General features: G+C 43.4%; 1 protein-coding gene across 3 annotated transcripts in view; it reads right to left on the minus strand.

The window, feature by feature from the left end:
* Positions 1-6263: 6263 nt before the first annotated feature.
* The window catches only part of HS2ST1 (heparan sulfate 2-O-sulfotransferase 1), a 183507-nt gene continuing 168345 nt past the window's right edge, over positions 6264-21425 (minus strand). The window contains exons 7-8 of one of the 3 annotated variants that reach the window (XR_007454743.1): positions 20061-20448; positions 6264-6698 (exon numbers count right to left, since the gene is read on the minus strand). Coding sequence is in view for 2 of the 3 variants with exons in the window: in XM_049616852.1 (XP_049472809.1) it covers positions 20219-20448 (230 nt within the window). In the remaining variant the exon portion in view is untranslated. Of the gene's footprint in view, positions 6699-18961; positions 20449-21425 lie in introns of those variants that run through there. The other 2 variants (XM_049616854.1, XM_049616852.1) reach the window with 2 other exon arrangements.

Here is a 21425-nt window from a genome sequence, read left to right on the forward strand (position 1 = left end):
ATCTAACACAAGTTATAAATACAACTATGCATTAGTTCTTACTGAACAAAAAAAAATGAATTATTTAAGAAAAATTTAAAAAAAATATTTGTACAACAGCTTTGTATTTTACTTTGATAGCCAATTGCACAAAGAGACATTTTCACAAAAGTATGCAAGAGGGTTATGAATTTCCCCAAAGGCTTCTCATGACTGTTTGATACACACACTTTTTCTTTGAAGCGCCTCTGGTGTCCCTGTCTCTGCCAATTTTTTGTTTTCCCATCATTAACTGGTACACCCCGCCATGCCCCTATTTTTGACAGCTTGCGATGATTTGAGCCATTCTCCAACTTCATTCTCCTTAATGCCACGAAAGCTTCCATTGCTTGCAAGATCTGAAACTTGACTTGGAAATGGATTTGCATCACTTCCACTGTCCTGTCAGATATTTATAATATCCCACAACCATCAGGAGTCTGATCCAAAAGGGGCTTCATTCCGTAGTCGGGTGGGAGAACGAGACGGTGCGTGATCACGGGCAAACGTTTTTGCATTTGTCACGACTTTCATTTCCCTAAGCAACCTTCTAGCTACAGGGACTCCAGTGATGAATCCTTGAATGTAATTCTGCTATAATTCTGCTTATGAACACTGGGGAAAGAAATAGTACATCCCTACAGGAAAGGTTGTTGTTTTCTGTTGTTTTGTTTTCTGAGCGAGAGAGAGAGGGTGCAAGTGAGCAAGGGGTGAAGAGAGAGAGAGAGAGAGAAGCAGGGCTTGTGTTTTACCCAAAGTGGGGCTCAGACTCACCCTATGTGGGGCTCGAACTCAAGAACCGTGAGATCATGACCTGATCCAAAGTCAGATGCTTAACAACTGCGCCACTGAGGTGCTCTGGGTTTGTTTTTAACTTTTCCTTTTTCTCTCTCCTTCTCCTCTTGGCCTTCTTGAGGAGAACATCCAGCAATGTTAGTCTTTAGGCCTGAAATTTGCAGTTGAGAATAATTCCCGGAGGTCTGCATGAGGACCGTGGCAGTTCGCCAGAATAGGTCAAACAGTGATTTGAGGCCAAAGCTCTGGGTAGCAAGAGAGCTCATTTGCCTGGGTGTCCATGAAGCCAGAATGAAAATGGTGAGTGGTCAATAGTAACAACATAACTGATATCTTTAACAAGAAATAAAGGGGGTCAACAGAAAAGACTTGTATTTGTTGCTCCCCCACTGCCCGGTCAAGCCCACCCTGAGGGCGAGCGTTCCCCCATATCCCTGGGAAATCTCAGGCTACCCCACAGCTTTACCTTTCCATTGAGATAATTAAGTCTTCTGGTCACTTCTAACCACAGGAACAGACACAGCCTGAGCTAATATGTCCAGTTCATGTAATAAACAAAATACCAACTCACTTCTGTCACCTGCAGTGTGCTCCTGCTTCAGGCTGGAAGGTTCCAGCAGTAAAGGCAGAAGGTGAGGGGTGGAGGCAAGCTGGGCTCTTCTATTTCCTGCCAGGAGAGCCACAGGTTTACTCTTCTCGCAACCCCCTCACGGAAGCAGAAGAAGGCTCTGTGAGAGTGAAAGGGGGGTGAAAAGGAGGAGGGGGCACCGAGACCCCTCCCGTGGGTTGGGTGTGGTTACCTCTGACTTCGGTGGAGAGTAATCTCTTGTCCAAGCGGAGACACTTTTAAGAGTGAAAGTGGACGTGCTTTATAATTACACGAGAACGGCAGATACAAACCAGGACTGTCCTGGACAAACGAGACTAGTGATCACCCTACTTAAAGCAGACTTTCTCTGGCTCTGCTTGGATCTTCCAGCTCGTCTGAAGTTCTGCTGACCCAGGCACTGCACCCTCCCCCACCAGCTGCTTCCATCCCCCACCTGCCTGCGGACCTCTGCAGACCTCTTCCCCATAGGTTCTCTTTTGGGGTCGCACCGCCCTTCCAGGAGGGCCTCGTCGACCTGGAAGACAATTCCAGTCCACTCTCCTAGGGGACCCCTCAAGTCCACAGAACACACGTTCACCACCCTGCTGGGCAAGGAGGAAGGTGCCACAGAACACATATTTCTTTTGAAAGAAATTTTCTCTCCAGCCTCGGTTACTCTCTTGGCCTCTGAATCTTCCGATTGTCAGCTCATTGTTGGAACACCAGTTCTGGGCCACATCCTTTCACCTCCTGCTTTGGCGGCCAGCATCTCACTATGAAGACATGGACGAAATTGACACTCATTGTCTTAAAGACTTCAGCTGAAACTACCTTTCTGTGGTAGAAAGGGTCTGTTTTGCTAAACTTTTAGAACAGCAAAAACAATAGTAACAGAAGCAGTCGCTCTCCCTTCGTGTTACTATAACACGGTGACCACGCTTCGGGCCAAAGGGATCATCTCATTTAACCCTTACAACAACCCCAGGAGCTAGATGTTATTATCATCCATAGTTCAGAGATGAAGAAACTGAGGTCTAGAGATCACACAGCTGATGAAGAGCAGAGATTCACATTTATGTTCCTCTCACCATAGACGATTGTGGAAATTCAGAACTTTGGCTTTATGGGGAGACACTGCTCATGGTAACTGTTTTGGGGTCAACTAATCATGCACCTTTCTAATGTAGGGTTTGGGACCACTGAGGAGTCAAAACATGAGCTTTATTGCTGAGAAAAGCTAAATTGGAAATACAGCTGAACTTCCAACCAAACAAGCCTCCTGCTCTTTCTCCTCTGCATTGACCTCACCCCCTCAACACCCACCAGTCTAGGAGTAGAGCCTGCCCAAGATGGCTTGCCATGGTGGGGAGATTTGGCACAGAGGGGAGAGGAGGGCGCAAAATCCCCTGGGGGTCATTGAGGCACATCTCAAAGGCAGAACGGGGTTCCGGTGCGCCTCCAAAGAAATCATTTTCCATGTCAGGCCAACCAGCCACATCTACCTGCTGGGGAGATGAAGGGAGGGGCGGACAGACACGAGGACTTCTGAGGTGGCCAGTGTGCTCCATCCAAGGCTCTGCTTGGAGAGGTAGATGCTGAGGGCAGAGGGGCCTGGAGGCACAGTAACTGTGGAGACGGGAGGAGCTTGGAATTGTTCAGATAGATGTGTGCCATTGGCTTTCAAGGGCTGGCCTTATGTGGGTGGTTAACCGAAAGAGAGGACTCATTGCCCTAGAGGAAATCCCAGGCCTTTCCCCAGCTTCTGTGGCACAGAGGCCACAAAGGCCAGCCCACAATGTCCCTATTCTCCCCTGCATGTGGGAGTAGAGGAGAATGGGGCACCGGTTGTTAGGGCTTGCAGCGGTTGAATGTGAGGCTGCCTCTGTGCTCATGAAAGCACCAGAGATTTGACACGGGCCTCATCAGCACGAACTACCCAGGGAAGCTGCCGTAACCAGCCCACCCACTTTTGTATCAATATTCGACGGCTGCTGTAACATCACCGCCGACTTAGCAATGCGTAACGACACAGATTTATTACCTTACACTTCTTGATGTCAGAAGTCCAAAACGGGTCTCACTAGGCTAAAGTTAAGGTGTTGTCAGAGCTGGGATCCTTTCTGGAATCTGTTTTCTCTCCTTTGTTATTTTCCAGAGGCTGCTTGTATTTTTTGGCTCTCAGCCCCCTTCTGTCTTCACAACCAGCCATGGCCAGTGAGCCCTTTCCCCTCCCATCCCGTCACTGATTTTTTTTTTTCCCTCTCCCAACTTCTAAGGGCCCATGAGATTACACTGGGCCTAGCTGGATAATCCAGGAGGCCCTCCTGATTTTAAGGTCAGCTGATTAGCAAACTTAATTCCACCTGCATTCTTTTTTAATTGTTTTTAACCTTTTTGTTTATTTTTGAGAGATAGAAGCATGAGTGGGGGAGGGGCAGAGAGAGAGGGAGACACAGAATCGGAAGCAGGCTCCCAGGGTCCGAGCCATCACCACAGAGCCTGACGAGGGGCTCAAACCCATGAACCGTGAGATCATGCCCTGAGCTGAAATCAAGAGCTTAACTGATTGAGCCTCCCAGGCACCCGGGGCGGGGGTCATTGTTCTGACCAGCACACGCCCCTGAACCCCATTGAGCGCTGAGCATCTGCTAATAGACACACACACACACACACACACACACACAGAGGACATACCTAAACACTTCTAAAGAGAAAATCTGAACAAGGAGCTCACTCATATCTAGTGGCTTCTGCATCTGCTGTATATGGTCTCCCTCCTAAATGAGGCTGATTTTTACTTTTTCATCAGACATTCACTGCTTGCTGATGTTTAATCTTCTATTGAGTTAGAAATGCTTTAGCCCAATTAGGAACAGCGTGTTGCATGCGGATGTGATCTCAAGCCAGTTATTTCTTTATTTCAATCGGGCTTCTGCCAAGCAGGGTCCTTTCATGCCCGCACGCTCCGTGAGGTGTGCTCAGGAGGGCTCGGCTCAGCCTCCGCACCAACATCTGCACGCTTTCGGAGCTGCTTCCCAGCAGTGGAAGTGTTAACGGCATGATGAAAGATCATGAGAGAGAGAAATATTTTATATTTTGAAAACCCCACAGTTATCAATCTTTATTATAAAAAACATATGCGCCTCCCCTCCTGTAGTAGATGTGTTCCTGACCGGGTGTATGTAAATCAAATTCTTTATAAATTGAGTCATCTTTTAAATGCACTAGGGGAGCTGGCTATTTAAAGGCATCCTGCTGTGAATCTTTTTGTCAAGCCAAGAGGCTGTGTGGGATGCTAATTTTCACCCCTTAATTTGTCTGTTTGGTAGGTGCAGATTTTCATAAAGTCCCCCAAATTCACAAACCCAAACAAGGCACACCTGTATGCTCTATTTCAAGGGTATCTTTTTCATAAGAGCTCAAAGAGCTGTCAGGTGGATTATCTCATTTATCTTCTCAACCTTCTTCCAAAGGAGTTTGGGGCACTCATTATTATCCTCAAAGGAGGTATAACTGTCTCCCAAACAGCCACTGCTTGCAGGGGGGGCCCATGAAAGGAGAAGCCATGCTCAGCTGAGAGCTATTTATTTTCCAATTAACAATGGGCTCTATCCTGGGAGGAGTGCTTGGGGAGGGTTTCTTTAGACCCCAGAATGTTCTTTTTCGCTACTCTTTGTCACTACTGTCCAGAGAGAGAAACAGAAGAACAGAGAAATAAAACGCTCACAAATGTTTTCAGTGCTTACCGAATGCCCACCTTTTACAAGACGTGCTAGTGCAGGTGGGCGGGGCAAGTGTCACAACGCCCGGCGTGGCCCTGACCTGGAGCTGGCCACCTAGGACACAGGCAGGTTGACGATACCTAGAATGTGATATTAGGAAACACTGACACCTTCCGCTCGCCCACGATGTTCTTCTCCCAAGGATGTTACAGACACGAACTCAATCAATCCTCACGACCCTGTTAGGTAAGGTGGGCTTTGGCTTTACTCTTTGTAGATTAGTGATTTTCCAAAAGTCACATGGCAGGAAAGTGAGGGAGCCAGGACTTCAACCCAAGAAGTCTGTCTCATTCCAAAAGCACACGTTTCGCATCTCTATGACTGAGCACGGGCACAAGCAATGGCCTTTGTGGGTGTAGTGTCAGGAACAATGGATTCTGACTCTTGGGATCAAAGAAACTGTCCCAGAAAGATGCTATTTGAACCAGGCCTTGAATGGTAAGGAGGATTTCCACAGAGAATTGAGAAAAGAAAATGGACAAAAGCATGAAAGTGTATGTGAGTGGTCTGGTGTGACCACGTTCTGAGAGGGAGTCATAGTGGCAAACATGCTTGAAAAGGGAATAAGGGACATATCATAGAAGGTCTTAAATGCTTTACTAAAGGAGGTGAAAGTCCTTCCTACAGTGGTGGGAAGCCACTGAGACTTTTCAAGTGAGGAAGCAAATTCTCTTTTTGGAAGACAGTTTTGTCATCAGTGTGAAGAATGAGTTTGAGCCAGAAGATCAAATCTCGATAATTAAAGTTAGATAGTACTCTCTCCTCTTATAGAAAGCAAGCAAAACCTGTGGATACTGCCCTAACCCCTGGTGAGAAAGGGGGCTGTCAGAACTAGAAGCTGCATGCCTGATTCCAAGACTAATCCTTTTCTTCCTATCATACAAAATGGCTGGACCTTTGAATAAAGAAAAGAAGGGCAGGTCAGGTACTAGCCAAAGCCCCCACGGGCTTACCTCCCCTCCCTCCGCACCCAGTGGTGCCAGGCACAGAGGAGTAGGCCATCCATGTTCTGTATTTGTCTTCACCCCTCGGAAAGCTTCACAGGTGCTAAACACAAGGTTGCTGGGGCGGGGTGGGGGGGAGCCCAAATCTCACTCTTGCCCTTTGAGGTGACTGTGTCTTCCAAGGCACCTGTTCTAAGGCATACAACCACCAGCTGGGCCTGGTGAGCACCTCTAGGGGCATAGGAGGCTAATATAACCATACCGAACTTTCTTCTTCTAAGACACAAGTCTATTAGACTCATCTAAATGGAGTTCCAAGGTCTTGGAGCCGCAAACCCAAGAAAGAAGATGGTGAAAGCTGGTGGGGCATGGGGGCAACACGAAGCCTCAGGTCTCCGTTCCAGATCCATACCGCCCACCAGAGTTTATGAATTTCTAATATCCACCTTTCAGAGCAAGTGTGTAAGTCCGGGAAGGAGGAGCAGAATTGGAATACGGTGGATATTTTCCCTCGGTTTGTTTTTTTGTCCTGCAGCATAATTCTCGCATTCGTTAAAGAGCTTGGGGCTCCTGGAAGAAAGGAAATTTAAGTATAAAAGTGAGTATGATCAAATTGCTATTAGCAGTCATGGGATTGGCATGAGGCCTGGGCCACCCGGATACCGGAGGCCTAAGTGACTAAATGGGAGGCTCAGTCTGACTCAGATGGGTCTGATCTGTCAGCCACAATGGTGCTGGGAAACCTCCCTGAAACACAGCGGGAAGGGTAGGGGGTGGGGAGTTGCACAGGGGGAGGGAAAGAGGCAGTAACAGAGGGTACAGTGGGATGGGGGGCGGTTCTGGAGAGTTCAGGGCAGGTGCCACCTATGAAGCAAAATCTCTGGAGGCAGGAAGCCCTCCTGCTCACGTGCTACTGTGCCAACCCTCCTTGCTTATGGATCCTGGACTTCCACGAGGCAGAGATTTTATTGCTTGAGCATCAGGCTTTGTATACACTGCAAATTTTCCACTCTGCCCTCCCACCCTGGGAAGGTTAGACTGACTAGGCATTGGTATCTCCAAAGCCCTCTTTGCAGAAAGTGCCTGGGTGTGTAGAGGGGGGAGGGTGTGAACAATAAGCCACAGAGGGGAGTGAGGGGGTGACCAGGAGGGGGCAGAGACACTGGGAGACAACTAGGCCTTCTTGGTCCCCAAGCTGGACCATGGAGCCAAGTCTGCTCCATGCAGCACCTAGGAAGACGTTAAGCACCTGCCACCTCCCCAGGGCAGCCTGGACAACCGCCTGCCATGGTGGCTCTTATGCAAAAGGTGAGGCTTGCATCCGGAGCCCCTGCTAGAACAGAGAGCCCTGGGGGAATTTTCCAGGATGTCCCAGCTGGCCCTGGGGAGCCAAGGCCTCAGGTTCAGGCTGCACGGGTACACTGAAAAGCAGACACAGGGCACCTATGGTGATTTTCCAAATGCCAGATCTGTTAATCTGGCTACTCTTTATAGACAGTAACAACAACAAACGGCCATTTGTTGACCTGGGAAAGATGCATGAAGAAATAGAGAGTAGGAGGAAGCATTTCCGAAAGCAAAATGGCCTGAGCACGCCCTTCCCCACTCCCAGTTAAAAGCCGTCCTGGTGGAGGCCTTTGCTGGGCTCCAGCCACAGCTGCAGCCCACATGGGTACGTGCCATGGCTCCAAGGTCCCATGTCTCCCGCTGCCAAGCCCTATGGGGCTGTGCAGCCAGACGTTCAGTACAAAGCCTCTCCCTTGCCTGCCACAGCCGTCAGAGTCTATGTGGCACAATGGTTAACAGATTGACGTCTGCAGTCAGACCTGAATTTGAGTCCCATCTCCACCACTTCCCAGCTGTGTGTTTGTGGGAAAGTGGACCTCGGTGAGCCTCATTTTCCTCATCTGTAAGATGGGGCTAATAGGAGTATCTTCCTTAGAGTGCTGAGAGTGACAGGAGATAATGTAGGCAAAGCACTCGGTGCAGCACCAGCTTCTAGGAAGTGCTCTGTGGGTGGGCAACAGTTCTCCTCTTTCAAAAAAGAAAGGCTCAGGCTTCTCCTTTGCTGATCTCTAGAGCCTGTGGCAGAAACGCCTTGCCTCGCGGGTGTGTATGTGTGTGTGGGGTCAGTTCTGGTTTCCCTGGACACCCTTGGAGCTGTGGCCTAAGCCTCCGTTTGGGCTCTTCAAGGAGAAATAAAATGCAGGTGAAATTCATGAGAACCAGGTGGGCACTTTTGTTTATGCCACACAGCTGACAGGGACCACGTGTGACCTCAGGCTGTGGATCTCAGCTAGGAAAGTCCCGCCAGCGAGGACGGCACCAGGAATTTCCCATACCACCTGAACCCACACCTCCACGGATACTGCCAGGCAGGGAGCAAAGAGCTCTCTTGCCATGAAATCCATCATAGGAAAACGTCAGGAGTGAACAAGAACACCGGACCCGGAAAGCTCTGGGTGAAATGTGCGTAGTCTGAGCAGCCACACTCTGCTCTACGGCTGGATTTCCTGCCCTTGGGGATTCTAGTGGTGATTTTAAGGGTCCCCCGCGCCCTGACAATGTTCATCTCACCCAGAAACCAGAAAGTCAGTAGATGGGGCAGAATTTGTGCCTTACATCCAGAGATGTGTTTCTCTTATTTTTTTTTAATGTTTCATTTATTTATTTTCAGAGAGACAGAGTGTGAACAGAGGAGGGACAAAGAGACACAGATTCCGAAGCAGGTTCCAGGCTTTGAGCCATCAGCACAGAGCCTAATGAGAGGCTCGAACCCACTAACCACTAGATCATGACCTGAGCCGAAGTTGGACGCTCAACCGACTGAGCCCCCCAGGCACCCCTGAGATGCGTTTTTCTTATTGACCTTTTCTCCTGTCCCCCAATGGATATTTCAGAAAGGAATTTACCAAAATGGAAAATCTAAGATTATTTTAAGGGCCCACCCGGAAAACACACGGCATCGGAGCCGGACAGACTTGGGTTCAAATCCTAGCTCACAGGCTCTTTGTCACGGGAGGCCTTTGTCATCTCATCCGTGCACTGGTGCCCTAGGCTAGTGGCTCCTGAACTTGTCTGTGTCAGAACCTCGCGGAGGGCTTGTTAACACAGAGATTGCTGGCTCTACTCAGAAGATCTGGGGCCCGAGCAAATTGCCTTTCAACAAGTTCCCAGCTGACGCTGATGCTATTGATCCAGAGACAGCACTACACTTTAAGAACCACTGCAACAGTTAATCTGTAGCAGAGCATTTATTCACACAGAAACAGGAACACAGCGAGAGGAAGCTCAGTTTGCTGGCCCAGGCAGCCTGGGGGCTGGTTACTCAGTCCATCTCCCTCTTACTAGCTGTGTGGGTTTCCTCAATTGCCAATGAGGCTAATGACAGCCACCCTTTAGGTGAGAATATTGGGAGAAAATAAATGTGAAAGAGCCTTGTAAACTATAACATTCCTCCATGGTAAAGCACTAAACATGAGGATTAGTCTAAGGGTTAATCTTTATAGTGCATAGGGAGGTCTGTGTGCAGCGCCTGGCACGTAGTGGGGCTCATTAAATATTAATTAAATGAAAAAAAACCCAGCAACTAAAAATAGCCACTGACTCCACGCCAGAGATTTTGGTCTCTGTCATATATTTAAACAAACAAAAAATGGTAATAAAGTTACAACACATGAAATTCATATTTCGATCGTGGGTGGCAGGGACCTCCTTCCTGGCTTCTGATCCAACTCATTATTCAAATCCTTTTACCATCGAGCACTTCACTGCTTAATGTGGAACCAACTATGGATCTTGATAAGAGGGAAAGACTGGGCTCTGTTTCCACTTTGCTCTTGGCAGTACTCAGGCCTCCAGGATAACTTTCTTACAAAATGAATAGTGTTGGCTCCCAGAGAGACCAATCTAATCTCATCTTGTCCACTCAGAAGATCTGTATCAAACATTACAGACTGTCTGACTGCAGGAAGGGGCATCTAATTCCATCTGGATTTGGACCAGTGTTTTAAATGATCAAGAAGGGAGCCATTAGCATGGCAGAACTGGAGAAGCAAAATGTAACTGGCCCACTTTTTAAACATTGTTCTTGTCTAAGGTTTTATTTGAAAAGCCCCCATATGAGACAAAGACAGAGAGAAACAGAGCATGAGTGAGAAAGCAAGAAGAGGGCCTAAAGCCCATAGCCTTCTTTAAAAACAAAACAAAACAAAAAAACCACATATGAATGAACCAACATCCTCATTTTTACTGTTTACGGGCATGACAGTCTGATCAGATAACAATGCTGTGCCAAGAGACCTAATTACAGGTCCACCAGAGAATTTAAATTACCTTTCCGAGGGGGGCAGAAAAAAAGTCTGTGGTTACTCTTGGTTGAATAAAATGTCACTTATTTCCAGTCAGCCATTTTCAGAAAGGCTCTGCCCACTTCATCAAAATGGCATTATTGGTAAGCTGTTGCTCAGAGAAGGGGTAACTTTAGCCAATCAGTTTTGAGAGCAGCTTAAAAACATCAGTGTCTAACACATGAAACTCCGAAAACTCTCAACATTGTTACCTACCTCTCAACGTGGCTGTGTTAAGGGGGCCCCCGAATGAGTAAAAGGGATGCAAATTAAATGTTATTGCCACAAACACTTTAAATCTCTAGGGATGCTATGTGAAATATGCCAGTTTAGGTCAAAAAGGTTCACATTTGTGAGAGAAAACCAAAGTTCAGAAGCCAGATCACTTGGGGACCAGAAGTCTACCCTTTGCCAGATTTTAACACTCAATGAGATGCAGGCTAAAGTTTTAAGTTGCTACTTTAAGAGGGCACGATCTTTAAAAAAACAAAACATCAGATTAGGTGTTCAAATGTCAGAGTTTCTTTGATGTCAAGTTTCTACTAAGAGATTGAATGATTTAAATTGGAAAGAAAGAAGAGAGGGAGGTGGAGAAAGAAAGAAGCAAACTGTGATGCCAGAGTCCCGGGATAATCCCTCTTGGATCTGCCTGAGTTCCACCCTCACAGAGGATTGCGGCTTCCAGTGGAGGCCCAGCAGGAGGAATTTCCCAACACTCTCACAGGTCAAAATACTTGCTGTATGTTGCCTGTTTGCTGGGAGGGCAGGGAGTGTTTAGCAGTAAAACCTGAACACGGGATAGTTACTGCACCTGCTGGAGCCCACTGCATTCCTTTCTCAGCATCACTGATAGGCCGACAGCTCTAGTCATCTCGTTGCCCAATGTTTGGCTAAAGTTCTAAAATGAACATTGATCCAACAACTATGCTTTCTCTATTTCCCTTTAAATTTGCAGTGCTAATGATGTGAGCCATTTCCAGGCATGGCTTTAATTTTTAGGCTTTGGATTTAGGAAAATCAGATAAGGCAGAGGCTAAAGTTGACTGATAGGTTTCACTAGATGCCACAGAGCGGTAGCAAAGTGTTTGGGAGGTTCTTTGCCAAACCCTCACCCGGGTCACAAAATCTGAATGTGCAAAAACAGGCACGGGAGTCAAATATCTGATAGTGAGACAGTGAATCCTGTCTTAGTGATCCTAGGTTCTTTGGGCAAACACTAGCCTGTTTTATAAACTTGCACTTGGAAAATAACCATCATTGCATAACTGGGGCAAAGGCAAGAGATGGTGAACATTTGTACTGTTGCCGTGTTTTGCAAACCCAAATATTGCCTCCCACTCTCCATTTACTGATCACTTCCCATCTGTCGCCAAATATTGGGGGTTTTGGCCCTGAGACACAACTGCTTCTCCCCAACCTTGTAATCGCTTCCCGTGACAACTGCAGAAACCTCAGAGGTTTTCGTGTTCCCAGGTTTCAGCCTGAGAGCCCATTCTCTACACTGCTGCAAGTATCTTTTAAGAACGCAAACGTGACTATCCTCTGCTTACAACCCCATCATCCACAGGTGGAAACAGAAACTGTTTAGCTTTAGGAGTCAAGACTAAAACATCTCCTTGGGGGAAACAGCAGAAAAACAGGAAGGGCATAGCCCTTAGCTCCCTCTGCCCTAATAAAGGGACAAATCCTTGCGTGTTTAGATTAAACCAACTTTTGTGGGCTGTGCCCATGTGTATATTGGTTTCACATGGGTTTCAAAGAACTGTTTTTAATAAATTCTGAGAACACAACCCAATTATAAGGTCGGGGCTAGGTGTATTGCCTTATTCCTATTTCTTAGTTTTACTGACTTTTGAATTGAAATATAATAGAATTAAATATTATACCTGAATGTTAGCAATGCCTCTCACAGTAAAACCTTATCATTTTAATCTATGAACCCAATTAGTTGTCAGGTTCATTTGTCATGAAATTAAGCCTATCATATAGATGACTATGGAGGTTTACATTTTAGAGCCAACTAATGGGTCCTAGGCGTCTAGAGCTTGATTACTCGGGCTAGGTTGGTACCTCTGCGATTTCAAGGTTAAAACTAAGAGATGAGCTGTTCAGTGTATTAAATTAAAAGGTCTGGGATGGGTGTTATGAATCCTTAACAGTAACAAAATAGGTGATTTACCAGGAAGGCAAAAAATAGATTTTTGCTCACTGCTCTTTATTTCTTTACCTCCTTTCTTCCTAACAAACAGAGGCCAGGACTCTGTTGTTCATCTTTCACATTCCTCGTGCCTGGCACGTTAATGACTGAGTGCATATACACCTCAACACGGGATATCCGAATCTTTGCCATAGAAGATAATGTTAGCACTTTAGAGCTCACTGGTAACAGGAACTAAGTAAGTGCTAAGTAAGTTTACACACATATTAATTATCTCAATCCTCAAACTGATCGTTGATATTAGTGTCATTTTACAGAGAAGGAAACTCAGCTTTAGGCTGATTTGTTCAAGACCAGGCAGGCAGAGCCCATACCATAACTACCATAAAACTGCCTTTTTCAGGGCCAATCACAGACCTATCTTTTGTAACTGCATCTTTCAAAAGTGACTTTCAGTGGCCCAGCTACGAGCGTGTGCAGAAACAATGTGTCTGTGGTGAAAGGCTGTGGGGAAAAGGAGGGAGGCCCTGAATCTTACGGGTATAGCAGAGATCAGATACAGTCTGAGACCTGTTTTCAAGGTGAAAAGCAAGGATATCAAGTTTTTCAAAACAGGGCATGGTAATCTCACCAGGTTGGTCATCTGGTTTTGAGTAAACATGGGGCCCAAAAGTGGGGAGAAAGGAGTAACGAACCAGTCAAACCTTCGAGGGTTATCTTCTCATGAATTCCACAGTTCTCGTTTTCAAACCGAAAATAAAGTAACCTATTCCAGGGACTTTATTCTCTCTCGTAAAATAACAGAGATAAAAGGCAACAACAGCAACCACAAACTCGACATTTTTCCTGTTGTTTCCCCTCATAGGTCTTAAGCGGTAACTACATTATCTTCAAGTGCATTATACCTTAAATAGGCCCTTGGAATATTTTTTAAACTTTATGTTCCATCTCATGCATCTAGAAGCTAGCAAACCATAAAGAGAATAGCCTTTGTAAAATCTTCCCTTGTTTGCGCATTCCTGGAATAAAAAGGGGCAAACTTGCATTTTGAAGAGAATTTCGTCGGTGGTGCGGTTATTTTTTGTTTGGTTGCGGGGGATGGGGGGGGGGAGACACGTGTGCTCTGCGGTGACAAAGGTGAGACTGGGGCTAATGAAGACAGGTAAGGCAATGGGTAGGGAGATGCCTACAGACAGACAGTGATCTGGAATGTGCATTTCTGTACTTGTTACTGCTGGGAGAAAATTCCAAAAGCTTAAATGCTGCTTTAAAAAAACAGACTGTGCCTGGCTCGGTCGGTAGAGCGTGTGACTCCTGACCTCGTCATGAGTTCCAGCCCCACAGTGGGTGCAGAGATTACTTTAAAAGAATAAAGCTCACTAGCTTATTCTATTAAAAAAAAAAATAGGTAGTGATGATGAGAGTACAGTGAAAATGTGAAGGCTGAGGCAACAATCATTGCGTACTAAACTTGTTTTTCAGATGTCCTAAAACCCTGGGATTCTGACATGATCAGCTGATTTATAACTAAGGCAAGTGTTCTCTTTTCTCACAGAGTGTAGTTTTTTTCTTTCCTGTTGAAAGAGGGAGAATCGTTTCAGTCTAGATATCCTGAGCTTTATACAAGTACTTCTTGGCAGTCCACATTGTTCCCATATGATGTGCGGACACAGCCACTGCTGAAGGCAAGTCCGGTCTCCCTTAGCACAGTGAGTGGCACCCCCATCCCCCGCTTCTCTCATAGGAAGTCTGTAGATGGAGACAAGAGCAGGTATGGGAACCATGAATGTCTGTTATAGGCTCGTAAAGAGGCATTGCAATAATAACTCGTCAGTAAAAAGTAAAATTCAGTGCCATTCACAGTATTTCTAAAAAGATCTTCGATAAGGTGACACAACCCTCTGCAGGGTCAGAAGGGCCGGCCGGCTTCCTCCCCACATTCTCACAGAGCACGTAAAAGCTGTTAGTTAGTAGTCTGCCTCGGGGCAGCACTTTGTATCCATGATATCCAATCCTCACAACACTGTTCTCTCCATCTACTAAAGTCACACTGCCAAAGGCAGGCCCTTCTGACTGTCAAATCAATGCTCTGTGGGTGCAGACCAAACTCCGTGTTTATCACTGAACTGGTATGTTATTCAACAGGATACCATACAATGTAAAAAGAACCAATGGCTTGCTGAGAACAACGAGCCAGTGGCTGGGAATTGGCAATCTATGTAATTGAGAGTTTCTCCTTTAAGGACAAAAGACACGTAATCATTAGAAATGTGTGTTCTCAAAAAAACACTATGGGCATGTCTACACTGTGAAATAAATGTTAATCAGATTAGCTCCCCCTCCTCAAAAAAATTTTTTTTATTCTAAGTTGATAGTCCTTTTCTTATTTCCTTTATTCTTCTAATTAAGTGTATATCCTAAGTACATGTTGTAAATTTTCTATCTGAACATTTCAATACTAATGAGGAGATAAATACAAAGCAAAAAAAAAAAAAAGTGTTGGTCTGTATGTCACAAATAAGCCAGAAAAATCATTACAGACCAGTGATGATGCATACGTTTCTGGTGGCAATGATAATTGAGGCATTCAACACTGAGTCCGCTTGGAAAACGTCCATCAGTGTCAAGGCTACGGAAGAAAATATTAAAACAGGACACCAAACCATTTTTCCCCTTCCCACTGAGTGTTTATTTTATAGCTTTTGCATTAGGTAATCAACTGAAACACTTTTCAACAACAGAAAGCTGGCAGAATGTTAAGGAAAAGGAGTGATTATCTCTCCAACAGATGTGACAAAATGGCTTCAAGTTGGAAACAGTATTGCATAAATGAATCAAGTGAATGGGGGAGGAGGGAGAAGGGAGAGAAAGCCGACGGAGTGAGCATCTTCCGGCATGGATTGTGAGGGGGAAAAGGCACTCTTTAGCTGTCTGTGGCATTCATAAAATAAGAGTCAAAATATACAACCCATGTTCCTCAAAATTACATTCAATGCTGCTTTAGAGATGCTCACGCTCCTGACTCTCAACAGAAAGCTAGGGAAGCTGTCTAAAAAATCAGATCGACAGCACCGGTAGGTCTGAATCATAGGCTCACCAGTAATGTGTTTTAAAGAGATAATCATCATCAGGGTCCTTCTATAAATAGTACTGCAAAGGTCACAAAGCTGCATGAACCTAAATTATAGGATAAATCTGACTAACTGATCGCCCATTACAAGCTCTAAAATTCCCACTGCAGGAAACCAGAAAGTAAGCTCTACTCCAGAGGAGCTGAATTGGCAGTGCATTTGAAACAGGGATGCTTCTCCCTCAAAAGGCTGCCTGAGCAGCAGTTCGGTGGGCTTGGTACAGCAATTCTGCAGAGGGTAAATGGATGCAAAACTCTCACAGCGATCGCCCTGCTTCCTCTCACAGTGAATAGCACTAATTTATGAAGAGGCGGATTTTCAAACCATAAAGTAGAAGCACCTGGGCCTCTAACAGGCAAACTTCATAAGAGGTTACAGTACCATACCCTACTTCTCATAATAAAGGCTTCTAGGACCATAGGTGTGGTTGGAAATGATCAATGGGAAAACCTAGATGGCTTACACAGATGTTCTCTACATAGAATCTGAATATAAATTAAAATACCAGCTATGCACTTGGGAACCAGCCTTTAGTTAAATCCTCTAGTGCGTTTAAGAACTTTTATTTCATTTTATTAGAAAAAGAGAATCATCGTCTACAAACTATTTTCTTTCTAACTATGCAAATACAATGAGCAAATCATCTGTAATATCAAAATACTGTTTGTAAACCACTGATGGCACTAACAATTTCAGGAATTTCCAGTAAGACATATATTGAGAAAGAGCAACACCAGATTTCAAATTATAGGCATTAACTGAATTTTAAGACTACAAAATAAAATTTAAAGTTTAAAAGTCAGTAAGTTTAAGTTCTCTGATTTTCAATAATTGAAACCCAATCACCAAGAATTCAGAAGCACCCAGTATGTTCAAAGTTGCACAGATGGGTATGGATGATAGAAAAGTAATCCCCATGCAATATTTTAAGTGTTGCTATCAGATATATTTAAGTGATACTTTACAGATTAAAGCTCCGTAAAACCAAAATATATCCTCCCCATTATATTTTAAAAGTCACAATAATTTATCAACAGTTGCCATTTCACAGCAATTAGAAAACAGGAGTTGATACAAGTTGAACAAAAAAAGTACTTTTTCCTCTTTTAGGAAATAAACATAGATGTACACACACACACACACACACACACCCATAACATCGTTTTTTTACAATACAGAGTGGTTAATTTGCTTTTGTATTATTAAAAAAAAAATTCCCTATGGTCAAAATACCGAAAAAGCGCAAAGGCTGAAAAAAGGAAACCACATTTGCCACTTTTAAAAAATACATTATTGTCTCAGTGGTTCTTTTTATTTTTATTATTATTATAAAGTTAGGTATTACGAGGACTCTGCGGTTGTCAGACTCCTAGGGCTGTATTGGACCAGACAGAATTAAATCTAACCCTTTCTCAGTCTCCAGGAAGGATACTCCCTAACCCATCCTACAAGATGACAGAATAAATGCCTCTATTCCAAACTGTTAAACTGGGAAAGAAAACATGCTCACCTGGAAGCAATCTAACTCATGAAAGTTTATGAATCTGTGGGAGAGACCGCCCGAATGAGAAAGATATTCTTTGGATAGAAGTTAGGAGCTTTTGGAAGTATATAAACTTTTAGGTCACTAGAATACAGATTTAAAAATGATTTTTCCATAAATAATGATCTATTACAGGGCTTGGTAAACTACAACCAATGGTCCCTATCTGGCATGTCACTTGCTTTTGTAATCAAGTTTTATTGGAACACAGCCATGCTCACTCATTTATGTGCTATCTATCATTGCTTTTGTGTTAACATGGCAAGCGTTGAGTAGTTTTGACAGGGACTGTACAGACTGCAAAGCCTAAAACATATACTCTCTGTGTCTTCAAAGGAAAAGTTGACTGAACCCATGATGTAGGGCACTCCATACTACTCTAGTTTCCTAAGAGTTAATGCACCTCAAGAAGATTTTAGCACGTACTCCAAGAGTAACCTGCATACTGGGGGTTCCTTAGCAGAATAAGTGTCAAACACATCACCTTAAAGTGGTGCTTTGCTTTTGGGCAAGGGAATAATTTGTATAGATTTTCAACAAATATCTGTAAAAGTTAATAAATACACAAGAAAGAAAGAAAGCCAAGTAAGAAAAGTATGCCTGCCAATGTTCTCTTAATATCCTCCTATTATTGGAGGTGGGAGGGAAGGGCGCTAAACTGATTCTTTCCACCAACTTCCTTTAGCTTTTCTTTAAATCTGTCTATGTTTTTTCATTAAGTAGTGTTCCCTCCTCACCTCCCGTACGGTTAATAACCTTTAGAGTAGTCTGCCTAAAATGTTTGCCTAGTTTGTGAGGACTTGTTCAGGAATAGTGTTTATTTAAACTAAACATAGTAAAGATTATTCTTTTAGAAATCGTGTCTAAAAATCTTAGTTACTCCAAGAAGGGGAAGATGGCAAAGAATGCACAGGGTAATGAAACTCTGCAAAATATACCTGAACAACCAGAGGTAAAAAAGAGTTACCATTTCTGAATGGTAATGGAAAATAAAACCAGACAAGTCTCTCCAAAGTTGAAGAGCAAATTGTACCCTGCCCTGAGTCAGCTAAGAAAGTCTTTTTCAAACAGGGAACCTCCTGAACTCAAGCAGCTGTTCATGAATCTTTAAGAGTTAGTTCACAGGTGTTTCGTATTTCCATAGTTGTTGAAACAGAGAAGATAAAACAGAGAAGATATTTATCAAACACAAATTTCTATCAAGATTCACTTTTTTCCCCAACCAGCTAATAAGTGGATTTTTCCCTTTCTTTGTTAAAAAAATGAATGGTAGGAAACCATATGTTAAAGATGTTTCCATAATACCTTATGTTTATATAGCGCATTACAGTTTTCAAAGTGCTTTCACATGCCATCTCATGTAATCCTCACAACACCCCTGCGAGGTAGGTACAGCAGGTATTAGTATCCTCATTTCAAGATGAGGAAATTGAGGCAAAGAGAGGTTAAGTGACTTGCCCGAGATCACACAGCTGATAAGCGGCAGAGCCAGGACCAGAAATCAAATTTTCTGACTCCTTGTCCAGTACTCCTTCCACTATAGGTACTGCCCCAATTATGAACAATGTACTGTGTATCAAAATTGAAAGGTTACTGAAGTTCATTTCAGTGATGTCTTAACAGTAAAGTTAAATGAGAACTACAAGAACAGTAGGTCTGATGATTTTACTTGACTTAATAAAACGGGTGCAAAACCACTTTTATCTAATTACGTCTAACCTTTTGGTCCAAATACATAAAATATGCAATATTTACAGCATTTTCCTTTCTTTTTTTTTGTAAATGCAATGCTTTAAAACACATTATAAAGCACCTTAGTAAAAATAGTCTACAAGTAAAAGTACAGAAGAAGTAGGAAAATCCTACCCATACCACAGCTCACTAATGGAGTTATAATATGGAATCACCAATGTCAGTTTACTGCTTTACAAATAACCCATGGGGGAACAAATACTAAACTTACTTTTTTGATATTAATGTGTGGAAGTCTTAAACTAAAATGTCAGCATTCTTTGAAGTGTCTCCCCAGTCTTAGGTACTGGGGAGACAGGAATGAGAAATACTGCTTTGATTATTTTAAAATTGGTTTTTAACACTAAAGATCTTTTTTTTTTTTTAAAGAATATTAAAACGGCCTACATAAATATGGGCAATTCCAACTACAGCAGAGACATTCTCAGCAAACAGGATCAAACATTCCAGTAAATTTCATGAGACAGGATTCACGAAAACAAAGCACACACTGCCCAACAGTTAATAACGCTATTCGGTACAGGTGTGTATCTCGAACCTCCAGGTGAAGGTGGAAGTAGCAAATGGACTCATCTTCATTCATGGTTAGTTGAAAAAAAAATGCTTTATCAAAAAGGGAGTATCAGAACTTTTTTGTGAAATTGTATTTAGCCTCTGACTAGACCTGCTATGTGTTGATTTTTAGGTGATGTGTAGGCTTTTTCCAGGCAGGAGATTATAACTCCCATGAAAATTTAACCAGGGGGGTAAAAAAAAAAAGAAAGAAAGAAAGAAAGAAAAGAAAGAAAGAAAGAAAGAAAGGAAAGAAAGAAAGAAAGAAAGAAAGAAAGAAAGAAAGAAAGAAAGAAAGAAAAGAAAGAAAGAAAGAAAGAAAGAAAGAAAGAAAGAAAGAAAGAAAGAAGGAAGGAAGGAAGGAAAGAAAGAAAGAAAGAAAGAAAGAAAGAAGGAAGGAAAGAAAGAAAGGCTGAAACTTAAACTTCTCAGGCCACTGAAACTTACCAGCCAGTATCTACTTCCTCGGTGTTTCTGTCTGTTTCCTAACTTGGCTCAATACAAATTGTCTCATACACCTATCAGCAACCGAGCTGTAGAGCTGAGAACTAAGGTGAAGACAGGGTCAAAGTTTTAGTTCAAGAATCGAACAGTCACACCTGTACTCAGTTCGATTTAGGGTAAATCTTTTCATAGAAAAAGTTTTGTGCGAGGATGTAGAGGTCTCCGTCTTTTTCTCGTACGGCGTGGGCTCTGATGAACTGGAACTGCTCCAGAGCAAACTCATAGAACTCATTCTCCATTTTCCATATGTCAGACTGCTGCAGTTTTGCAATGGTTTGTTTAGTGGGGAGCTTCTTCTCCGTGGTTTTCCTAAGATGAGATTTCTTTCCTACTTACAAATGAGAAAGAGAAGAGGTAAATACTTGTGAGAACAAACGATGGATGCTTCTTTATGTGAAAAGATGAAGTCAACGTGGCACACTGAAGGGCGGGTAACAACCGTTTTGCATTAATATCATTCAGACAAAAATGGTGCCCTGAACCTACTAGAACTGTGATTTACTCCTTCATAATGTAAATCCTCAACCTGTTTACAGACTTAATTAGCTGTCAAATAATAAAAATAAGGATCACCATCAGTAAAGAGTAGGCTGTCACCTTACATGCTGTAGTCTCAAATGCTTGGTGTTCTGACTAGTTTATTTTTAAAAAATGACAAAAAAAAAAAAAGACAAAATATCTAACTAAATGCTAGTTAGATATTCAAATATTCAAACTAAATGCTAGTTTTACCATAACCTGCATTCTCTATGTGTTAGAAGCTAGGGCCCATGCATACTCTAGGAAGAGTTGCTAGACTGCATCTTCGCAAAGAACAGGGGAAAAAAATCAGAATCAGACTGGACCAGAGCACTGTCACTTTTGGATATGTCACACTGTCAAGGCTGCTGAAGCACACTTAGCCATGACAGACACAGCACATGCTGATGATCGTCATGAATGTGACTCAGTCTCACCATCCCACCCCTACTTTAAATAGCGTTCGGCCCGTAGATCTAAGGTGCAATATGGTCATAATGTTTGGTATCTGCAATTAGTTAATATTACACATTTCTAACTAAGGCTGGTTCTGCAGATCATGTTTTTCCACTATTCCTACAATGCCTTTGAATTATCATCTAATGCATGTTTATTCAAAAAATATTTTGTGTGTGTGTGTGTGTGTGTGTGTGTGTGTGTGTGCCAGGCACTGTTTTGTATTGAAAATGGTAAGAAGAAATAGGCAATATACCTGCTTTTCTGGACTTATTTCTTGTACTTTACTCAAGAAACTGAAATCACACATATTTTTCAAGTTGCAAACAAAGT

Source organism: Panthera uncia (assembly GCF_023721935.1).
Source record: "Panthera uncia isolate 11264 chromosome C1 unlocalized genomic scaffold, Puncia_PCG_1.0 HiC_scaffold_4, whole genome shotgun sequence".
In the NCBI taxonomy this organism is placed as follows: Eukaryota; Metazoa; Chordata; class Mammalia; order Carnivora; family Felidae; genus Panthera; species Panthera uncia.